General features: G+C 43.4%; 1 protein-coding gene across 1 annotated transcript in view; it reads left to right on the top strand.

Annotated features, from left to right (window-relative positions):
* Window positions 1-11,340, top strand: part of LOC109308318 (vesicle-associated membrane protein 2-like) — a 26,013-nt gene that overhangs the window by 1,843 nt on the left and 12,830 nt on the right. The window contains exons 2-3 of the mRNA XM_019532562.1: window positions 5,098-5,221; window positions 9,252-9,410. Coding sequence (XP_019388107.1) covers window positions 5,098-5,221; window positions 9,252-9,410 — 283 coding nt within the window. The remainder of the gene's footprint in view (window positions 1-5,097; window positions 5,222-9,251; window positions 9,411-11,340) is intronic.

Raw genomic sequence — 11,340 nt, forward strand, 5'->3', positions numbered from 1 at the left:
AGACCGTTTCAGGCTGGACATAAGGAAGAACTTCTTTACTGTCCGAGCCCAGCTGACTTCCTGCCCTTTGGGCAGGGGGCTGGACTCGATGATCTCCCGAGGTCCCTTCCAGCCCTAATGTCTATGAAATCTATGGGCCTAATGAACTTGAGTAGTTTACTTGCGAGTAAATGCTCTGGGGCAACAAACTGCTCTTTCTTCCTGGGGCCCTGCAATAGGCACCTGCCACCATCAGGGGAAGATCTAGGCTCCCCCTGGGTGCTAGCTCAGGGTCTGGCAGGGAGCACTGAGCCAGGAAACAGCTGTCTCCTGGACAGAGCTGGGACATTTCTACCTGCCCCCGGCGGCTTCCTGCTGTTGGGCTAGGGACAGTGTCTCCCTGCCTGGGCAGCAGAAGACTTCCAGCCCTGGCTCCATGGTTGGGACAGGGGTCATAGAAAGAGCTGCAGGGGAAGGGCAGGTCCCATTCCCCTGCCCTGATTCACCAGTGGGGCAGCTAGCAGCAAGTCCCCAGCAGGGTTTCAGAGCCAGAGGCCTTGGAGCCACCTGCTGCTAGGGCAGGGGGACAGAGTTCCCATCTGGGCTCTGGTGGTGGAGCCTGCCTGGCAGCAGGCAGTTCCCAGGAGCAAGAAGCAATCTCTTGCCCCCTGGTGGCCAGCTGATTGGGAGCAAATTTGCTCCTGGTCAGGCATTTATATGAATGCTATTGCACAATTAGTAATCACAAGTAAGTTTTCTACTTGCATTTACAGATAGAAAATTTACTCAGCATTAACAGGTTTACTGTGCAGTAAGCATGTGCATGTGTAGACTCACATGCTTACTGCACAGTAAACTACACTACCTCTCAGTAAAGCATCCTGTGTCAACACACCCACTGAGGACAAATCAAAGTCATAGCAGATCAACAGAGAGTGGAAGACAGACCTCTAAGGCACTGATTCTATTTGCTCCCAATCCCACAAAACTTTCCTGGAAGACTCAGTGGGCACATTTACACATGCAGTTAATGCACCTGAATTAATGCACAGTAAATTCAGGCACATTATACCATTCCTGGTGCATATGATTAGTCTAATGCATAGTAAAGCGCATGTGTAGATGTGCCCAGTTTATATCAGGATTGCTTCAAAGGCTCAGAGAACATCAGTCTCTTTCTCTGTAACAAACTATTTCAGAAGGTAGGAACCAACCCCCAAAAAGACAACATAGGACTTCCTTTTGAAGGAACAGGTTTTGCCTGTTTCGGGTACCACATGTTAGACTCTATGTATGTAAAACTACACCGACTCTCAAACAGAAGAACTATTTACAGAGCAGCTGCAGTTATAGTTGGTAGTAAAGCCAGGCTGGCATATAGACTGACCACCTGGTACCTCCTCAGAATTCTTCCCTTCTGCCAATACGTGCTTCTTTGTACAAGCTACATGCAGATTTCCACATTGATCTCTGATGAATTTTTCTCCTCTTGAGATTCTTTGATCTCAGCTGGATTAAAAGATGTTGTGATCCTGAGACTTATGCCTGAACCCCTATGCAGATTAGAAGAAACAAACTGAGCTGCTGTGACATAGATGATTACACGGTCAGGTGGGAGGCAAATCGGCTTAAGGGTCTCACCCAGAGGGTGGTGGTGGATGGGTTGGTATTGACCTGGAAAAATGTGGGGAGCAGGATCCCCCATGGCTCAGTCCTTGGACCTGTTCTATTCAATGTCTTCATCAGCGACTTGGATGAGGGCATGGATAGCAGTCTGTCCAAATTCGCAGATGACACGAAATTATAGGGTAAAGTTAAAACACTAGTGGGAAGGGATTGAATCCAGATGGACCTGGACAGATTGGAAAAGTGGACAGAAAAGAATAGGATGCAGTTCAACAAAGACAAGTGCAAAATGCTGCATCTAGGGAGAAGGAATCACCAAGACACCTATAGGCTAGGGGATGACCTTCTCAGCAGCACAGCAGCAGACAGGGATCTCAGAACCATAGTTGGCTCCAAGATGAATATGAGTCGTAAGTGTGACAAAGTAATCAGTAAAGCTAACCACACTCTATCATGCATTAGCAGCTTCATCATAAACAGGTCCAGGGAGGTGATACTTCTCTTCTGGGCATTGGTCAGGCCACAGTTGGAGTACTGTGTCCAGTTCTGGGCACCGCACTTCAAGAGGAAAGTGGATAACCGTGAGAGGATCCAGAGGAGGGCCATTTATATGGTTAGGGATCTGCAGGTAAGACCCTACAGGGAGAGACTGAGGAACCTAGATCTCTTCAGCCTCTGCAAGAGAAGGCTGAGAAGGGATCTTTTGTCCACTTACAAATTCATCAGGGTTGGGGGGAAGGGGCAGCCAGCAAGAAATTGGAGGTGTTCTGTTTACCAGGACACCCCTTAGAATAACCAGGAACAATGGCCACAAATTGACAGAGAGCAGATTTAGGCTGGACATCGGGAAGAACTTCTTTACAGTAAGGGTTGCCAGAATCTGGAATGGGCTTCCAAGGGAGGTGGTGCTCCCCTACCTTGGGGGTCTTTGAGAGGAGCTGGTCATCTGACCCCAGTGCTCTTTTCTGTCCAGGGCAGGGGGTCAGACTTGATGATCTACTGAGGTCCGTTTCAACCCTAAGAACTATGAAACAAAGGAGCCTTTAAAATACTGGGCAGAAAAAATGATAAGGACTCAGTACTAAACTTTGCTCCCTGGCAATTTGAGATGTAGGGTAATGGTAGGAAATTGCAGCTGTGTGCAGTTTGTCAACACACCCCACTAGACTAATCAATGGAAAATACATATCCTTTATAGGCTGCCCCCAAATAACCAAAGCAGGTGGCTAGTTTAAATAAGTCTTCCTGCTGGAAATTATTATTCTGTAAAACCATAGATTGTAACCATACATAGTAAGGGGATAGTTGGGGTTTTTTTTAACATGATACATGGGGTACTATGACTTTTCTCTGTATAAATTGCCTATTTGCACCATAGGAAAAAGGATATTTTCTTCTGAAGCCAGGATAAAGTTTCATAACTTCAAGTTGGTCAGGCCAGAACATATTTCCAGAACGCAAATCCTGTGAAGTGTGGTGTTTGAATTAGGCATAGAAGATAGTTCAGATTCTGATCTTTGTTGGAGCAGTGAATACCCAGAGTATACGACTGACTTCATTGGAGTTGCTTTGGTAAGAATGAGATTGGCCTTTCATGTTTATAGTACATGATGTGAAGTCCTCAAAGCAAGTATGAGTTTTGGTATAACTCAAGCCCACTCCTTTCAATTAGAGCATCATAGAGGGTTAGCATCAGGAAAGCAGTGTAGTAGGCAGCACCAATATCAGTCAGTAGTGTAACATGTGGGGCACCAGCTCTAGGCACCAATTCATAGGGAGGGCACCAGGATGCAGCCCCCATAGAGCTTAAGCCACTACAGCAGCCCATTTTTGGGGAATTTGCACCTTGGCAGCAGCAGCCTATGCCATTGCCTCCACCACTGCCTGTGGGTGAGGAGGTAAGTGCTCACTTCTCCACTGCTCAGGGTACTGAAATTTTAAGTTATGCCTCTGATCTCAGTAAATGAACACTGGCTATATGACTGCTTTCTGAGGATCTCTTGGACATGACAAAAAGTTGTGAAATCAAGAATTACATGTGACTTGAGTGCAATTAAGAAATCAGCACCTCTCTCTAAAATGCAAGTCACTGTGGCAGGCTTTTAATGGGGACATAATTTCAGTAATGTTAATCAGGCCCTGGTGATGTAAAAGGAGTGATTCAGAGAGACACTGTGTTCCCTCAGTCTGTCACTGTGGGGGAGGCATTGGAAATGCACGAGTGGGATTTGTGACTTTTAGTTCTAACATGCAGGGATTTCCTCTTCAGATAAAGGGAAAATTTTATTCCCCTTGCAGGAGAAATTGACTGGGGACCCTTAAGAAAATGAGTCAGGTTTGAAGTGTGGGTGTGAGGAAAGGCTGTTGGAAGTCATTAGGACTTGTCAGGCCAACAGGATGAGTTGTCTGCTTAAATTCAGTCACCAGGACAGATCGGATTTGTCATAGCATTTTAAGGACATTTTAAAAAAAAGTAAACTGAAAGATATTGAACCTGGTTTTATGTCTAACAAAAAGATTAACAATAGGAGATCTGGGTTTTAGCCCATGGTCTTGAGGAAATTATTTGAGCCAGGTCCATTGTCCTAGGTAGGCACCTGCTTGTCACTAATGGCCAGGACATGATGGCTAACACTTCTGTCGGTCTCAGCTCTACAATCCACTTCCCAGATTTCCTCCCCACTTCTCTCTCTCATTTGTCACCTTTCTTAGTAGACCTCTTTTCTTGGTCCTCTTCTAATCTCTGTCCCCAAAGGAGAAGCCAGACTGATTGGAAGATCGTGCCCCGCTTTGCTTATGCCTTTACCTATTCAGGCAAGCAGTTACAGTAGGGAAGAGGTTATGAAACTATTTCCTATCCCTAATGCTCCATCTCTTGTAACTGGCCAAGCTGCAGTTTTCTGAATGTTTCAGTATTCCTCACCTTCCTTTTGGAGAATACCCTTTGAATTGCAGGCCAAGCACATAATAAAAAAGAATCGCGCAGAGGTTAACTGGACTGACTGATAACATGCTCTTATGTTGCCCCATGAACTTTTTGAAAAGCATTTTGTGCTCCACAGCTTTCACTGACCAGTCATATAGGTAAGCATAGTAGATCATTTAGGGCCCTGTTTAGTACTGTTTGCTGCAGTGAGGTGTCTGTTGATTCAGATAGACTTCTCTTAATAAGAAATATTTAAAAGCAGGGAGAAGGAGGACAGAAAAAGAAAGCAGGGAACTGAATGGCCTGATACTTTGATTTGGTTTCCTAAATTCAGGGATTCAAATTATATTTGGGCCTTTATGTACTTACCTATATAGAGACTTAGGTACCTAATTTTGGACATGTGTGTTTGAAAATGGAACTCTAATTGGTAATATATGGAGAGATGGAGAATTCAGTTGAAAAGTTGTCTGTACCCATATCTAAGCATTTGATTGTTAATCAAAATGAAACTGAAGTAACGAAATATCGGGCATGCTCAGTTAATGTCTCTGCTTCTGATTTAGGTCAGCTCCAGCTCCCACCCAAGGTACTGGAGGTACCACCAATCTTGGGGCAGGAGGGCCTCCTTCCACTGCCAATGTGACAAGCAACAGACGGCTGCAGCAGACGCAAGCACAGGTGGATGAGGTAAATGGTTTTTGACTTACTACACAAAACAGGAGCAAAAATAGGATGTTTTTAAGATTATAAATGAAATGTACATGCCTAGCTAATGATCCTACAGCCCAAATTCACTTTAAGTCAGGTCTGTGGAATGGGATTTACAAGAGAGAGAACTTTAAATAGACCAATTGCAAAAGGGTATTACTTGGAGTACCAAGACCTATACGCCTGCAAGGCTGGAATAACGATACTTATAAATAAAAATTTTAATTTATTTATTATTAAAAAGAAAATCCACAGTCAAAGGAAGAACACAGATCATCAGTGGCAAAGAGTCCTAAACTACTTTTGAATTATTAGACCAATGATTCCTTTTAACTGCCTTAGTCATAATGCCAGCATCTATCTACAACCATATTCACTGGATTAGTGAAATGATTACTAATCCTGAGCGCAGCTCATTAAGTGTCACCCATCACTAATTGCAGGGTTTAATCCTGAATGAGCTGCTGTCTGGATGGCCAGTCATTTAGTGCAGTTTTTGTGTGTTGTTAAATGCAAAACATTGTTTTCCTGAAGCACTTGATTAACTAATTCTACATTTAAGAGACAAGGGACTACAAAGTGAATAGGACTGTTTTTTACCACCTTGAGGTCTTTACATCTGGATTACCATTAAATGCTCCAAAAATATCCATTAATTTCATTAGGAACCACTAGAGATACTTACCTCAACTCCAGACGGTCAAAGACAGGGGATAACCCTTAAATGCACATTGCAAAAATAGTCAAAAAGTTTAGGGAAAGCTTGCACTTCTTTTTTATTTAGATTAATTAGATTAATTAAATTAGATTAGATTAATTAAAAAATACTTTTGAAAGTTCCTCTCTTTCAGTACCTTCTTTGGCCTTGATCTATGGTCTTTCTGAATGCTTCTCTTCTGACATTTGAAGCAGATCAAAACACCTGCAGAGGAGTCTATGTCCAGTTCTCTTCTCCTTTACAGTACTTGTGTTGAACAGCAACATGACTTTTGTGCAATGATTCCTGATTTCCACTGTGGAAAGTAAGAGGAGATGCAGACTTGTTGTGTCTCAGTTTCTACCAGGATCCTGTCTGAGCCAAATGATAAAGTTAACTTCTCTGGATATATTGCCTCAGGAGGCTGCTGTGAGCCAGAGGCCAAGCTGTTGTATGATCAGAGGCAAAGCTATTGCCCCAAGAGGATGAACTGTAATACTTGCATAAATGACTATTTTACTGCTTTAAAGGAACAACTCAAACAAATGAATGGGCTTCTGGAAACAGATCAATGGAAATGACTGCATTTCAAATGCAGCTCTGAACTTTCGTTGCTTGAGACACTCTTTTTAGTTCTAGTTTAACTCAGACCTATAGGAGTCAAGTTTATAATGAGGAGGAATTTGAGTGGAGATGTAACATTTTTCATGTCATTGTCAGGGAAGTCACTACCTGGTGAGTTTTATAAGAGGACAGTAGGGCAACATAATTCCAAAGGCATTGAGATGGTAGGTGGCATATGAGACATGCGGGCACATTTCTGTGCTCTATTCAGGATGGAGAGGGATAGAATTTAGGCCAGCTAAAAATATGGCCTATCATACATCACTTTTCTTGCTCTTTGACTGCCATCTTTTCCCAGTTTTGTTTCAGTGTGTCTTGTGGTGAAGTATCCTTTAGGTGGCACCAAACACCTGCACTTCAGAAATATAACAGTACAGTAGTCCTACAGTTACTGTTTCATTAGTGCCATTCTGTTTAAAAATTAGTCTCAAAACAGGAACAAAATTTATTTGCAAGTGAGGGTGAAACTCTGGCCTCACTGAAGTCAATGGGAATATTGTCGTTTACTTCACTGGGGTTAAGGTTTCATCCCCCGTATTCTAATTCTGCTTCCCCTGAATACAATGGAAAGATGTTCTTATGAAGAACCATTATCTTGTTGTTTTTTTCCCCTCTGATACAAACTAAAGCTGCCTTTTTGGAATAATATACAGTAGTTTATTCACCAAAAATTGCAGTTTCATGGTGATGAACTAATCATCAAATCAAGGTGACTAGGTTTGAGTGGGGAGAAGCTTTTGTTTCAACATTTTTAAGTGGAAAAGAAATTGCATTTGGAAAACTTTTAGAGACACCAAATTTAGCTAAATATATTTTTAGAACATTTAAGAATTAAATATAAATGTAATGAAAACAGACCATTTTGTTTCAGGTTAGACAAACCATTTTCTTTAACCTGAAATGAAATTATAGAGTTGGGTGGTGAGGTGGATGGCAGAGAAGGAGACCTTACTTAGTTTAGTTTAGTTTTTGCTTTTTTTTCCAGCAAGAAAACTTAAGCATTTCCATTACTATTTATGGTATAGGTTTTTTGGTTGAAACAGGCAAACAACTATATTATTCTCATAGCTTTAGTTATAACTAGTCAAGCATGTAGTTCCATTCCTGTGGTGTTCTTCAAAGATCATTTCACTTCTTAATTTCACTTCACTGTTTCCTAGCTGTGTGTGCCACTACTATTTTTCTTGCTGATTATGCTGCTGCTGAATAGATTAAATTAGATGAACTGCAAGTGATGTAGACTGTAGGATCAACACAGTATAAGGAATTGCAGACCAGCGCCCATCTTCACTGTTGGCTTAAGTGGCCACAACTTTTTCAGTATCAACAACTGATGTGCCTGCTTAAGATATTGACAAATTTGCACTGGGATTTTTGTCCTGGAGCATCAACTTGTTTAAAAGGATTTTAAAAAGGATGTTTTTGTTGAAGCAAAGTAAATATATAAAATCTGTATAAAATATGTAATTCCTGGGCCTTTCCCAGTATTTTCTATGTCTCTCCCACCTGTGAACTTTTGGGTATCAAGCCAAGGGCTAGGGACAAAAATTGCACATAAATCAGTATAAGTGATTGGAAACCAGTTCATATCTGTAACACAGCAGAAGTTTAATGTACACAAACTGCTTTCAAGATGGCCAAAACCAGTTTAAGATAAACCCAGATGGAGCTAGTATTAGACTTAACTGATTTAGGTTAAATCAGTTTACTGAACTTCTGTCCCAGATCCCCTCCAGATTCAAGTTAACTCCCAGTCCCTCAGTATCCCAGGATGCTTTGCACCTCCTCTGCAAACCCCTTCCCCCTCGCAGGGTGGGCAGGCTCACCTTGGCTTGGCTCTAGCTGTCTGCTCCAGCCAAGCAGAGAGACGTGCTCTAATGTGCCTGCCAGCTTCCAGCCTGGGCCACTGCAGGCATTTTGGCTGCATTTCTGGAATAAAAAGTGAATGTCTGTTCACTTGCTTATTGGTTCAATATACCCAGCTTAGACTAATGTGTGAAAATTGAATCTATTCAGTCTTGAGTTTTTTGATTGTCTGTACTTAGCCATGGTGAAATGAACAGACATAAGTTTATCTAGGCAAAACTTCTGTCCTCCAATGGACTACAATTGGGTGGTGTGTGTGTGTGTGTGTGTGGGGCGGGGGTGATGGTGCTGAAAGGTTAATACGCTATTCCTTCTGTAAATGTGTGTAGTTCCTCTTAACCAAACAAATAGACTTGATTTCTAAGATATGGCAACTATGTTAAGTCTACCCTGAAAATAGGAGTTTTGTCTTATTTGCCTAAATAGTGCTGCCAGTTGGCACATAGTACATATATACAGGTGAGTACTTAGAAATGTGTACATAGACCAGTCTTCAGCAGCAGTAGTAAGGCAACTAAATGGGCTAAAGGAAAAAACAACTCTTAATGGTGGAAATAATTATAGCACATACTTTTTAATATCCTGGCATTGTATAGTTGTTAAACCTGGACACAGCATTGTTCCATGAACTTTATACTTAGATCTCCCAGGATATGCTAACAGTGCCTGTTTATACAAGCATTGTCTATATTGCAGCAAACCATCACTTACTATGCAATCAAAGGGTCATTTTCATCATGATGTAGTATTTTGGCATGGTGACTACACTCTGATCTTCAGCCTTACCATGTTTGGAGTTTAACTTTGGAACTGTCTTTTTAGGTGGTCGACATCATGCGAGTGAATGTGGACAAGGTTATAGAAAGAGACCAAAAGCTGTCACAGCTTGACAATATGGCAGATGCATTACAAGCTGGTGCCTCACAGTTTGAAACCAGTGCAGCCAAACTGAAGAGAAAATACTGGTGGAAAAACTGCAAGGTAAAGAGTATGGGTATCTTTACTTAAGTCTTATACCTTACTTTTCCCTCTGGTTTAAGCAGCCCATTTACAGTATGTCGTCTTTCAGTTGCCTTTTCTTACATGCTGAAAAGACAGCTATTTTACTCTTTAAACTTACAAGATAACATTTGTGAGCTATGTTAAACAGAGATGGACTTAAATCTCCTCTTGGGACCAGAAAACCATAGGTCTTTACAATCATAGGTTGTAATCTGGAGCAGAATATAAGCTTTGGTCCTTTTCGGAAATGAGGCATGGTAGAATGTAAGAACTTCAGGAGAACGTGTAAAAAATCCTGCACTAAACAGTCATAAAATAAGCTCTCTTCAGAGAGTTTTTTTCCAACTTTTCCCCACAACAATTAGGCATTGCCTTCCATCACAAGAGCATGAGGAAAATACCTCTTCCAGCCTTGCTATGTATTTATGTATTATGTAAAATTCATTATTTTGGGAAGAGCGCTAAATTTGCTGACTGCTGTGCGATTGCTGTCTGGGCTTTTTAATAGCCCTAACAAAAGGGTGAGTCAGCCCAGGCCCAGAAGGTATAAAAGGAGACTCCTCAGGCGACCAGGGAGCCTGTGACCAGGAAGCCAGTAAACAGGGACTGCAAACAGGGGAAGCAGCTCACAGGCCAGTTCCTAGGCCAGTTCGTGGGTAGTAGCATAGCCTCTTATCATACAATGGTGGGAACGTGCTGTACCCTATGGCTTCCTGCCTCAGCCCCAAATGGTGCTCCCTTCCCTCGCACCACTGAGGCCTCCAACCAGATGGAATCCATGGTTCCAGCCTCCACCCAGATGGAGCCCCTGGCACCAGGCTGCGGGGAGCTGCCTGGCACGGCTGCCAGCAACTAGTAATGGGAGCACGGTCACTGGGGGGTATGCTGCTTAGTGGAATCCCTAGAGTCACCCAAAACTGCCTGAAAGACAGTTATCTCAGGCTCTAGGACATGCAGGGATAGGGCTGACCCTTCCCTGGCACTGCACAACAGGTATGCTCCCCTCACCATGCATGAGGAGGCTCTAATGGAGACACCCGAGGAGGAGGTGGGTAGTCAGTGAACTGCCACCCCTAAGAGGAGATGCAGGGTACCAAGGGACCCATCTGCTGTCTAGAACCCATCGCCCTTGAGGTCTGCTGCCTCCCTGGAGCACACATCTGGGTTGTTGCAGAGAGGATCCCTAGGCTCATCCAGCCCTCTGACCACCTCCATGCTTCTCATCCACATGACATAGCCAGGAGTAATCTGGACTGGGTCATGAGCAGGGACCATATCAGCCCTGCCACTGGGCCCCCCTCAGGCCCCAGGGGAGGCGCATCTAGGCCAAGGGTCAGTGAGGGTCTAATCAGGGAACTTCTGGAGGGACTGGATGTATTTAAATCAGCTGGTCTGGATGATCTCCACCCCAGAGTGCTGAGGGAATGAGCTGAGGTCATTGCGGAACCCCTGGCACGGCTGTACGAGCACTTGTGGTGCTCTGGTGTGGTGCCAGATGACTGGAGGAGGGCCAATGTGGTTCCCATCTTCAAAAAAGGGAGGAAGGAGGACCTGGGAAACTATAGGCCAGTTAGTTTACTCAATCCTGGGTAAGCTTTCTGAGAGAATTATTCTGGCCCCACAAGGGGCCAGAAGGAGATACTATGCTTAGGGGCAATCAACATGGGTTCATTAGTGGCAGGTCCTGTCAGACCAACCTGGTGGCCTTCTATGACCAGATCACCAAATCCAAAGACACAGGGGTAGCAGTGGACATAGTCTTTCTGGACTTTTGGAAGGCCTTCGACACTGTCTCTTACCCCATTCTCATTAAAAAACTGGGGGACTGTGGTGTTGACACCCACACAGTCAAATGGGTCACTAACTGGCTGGAGCGCCGCACCCAGAGTGGTGGTGGATGGGTCATTTT

The sequence above is a fragment of the Crocodylus porosus genome, unplaced genomic scaffold (genome assembly GCF_001723895.1).
Source record: "Crocodylus porosus isolate Cpor-Errol unplaced genomic scaffold, CroPor_comp1, whole genome shotgun sequence".
Classification (NCBI taxonomy): domain Eukaryota; kingdom Metazoa; phylum Chordata; order Crocodylia; family Crocodylidae; genus Crocodylus; species Crocodylus porosus.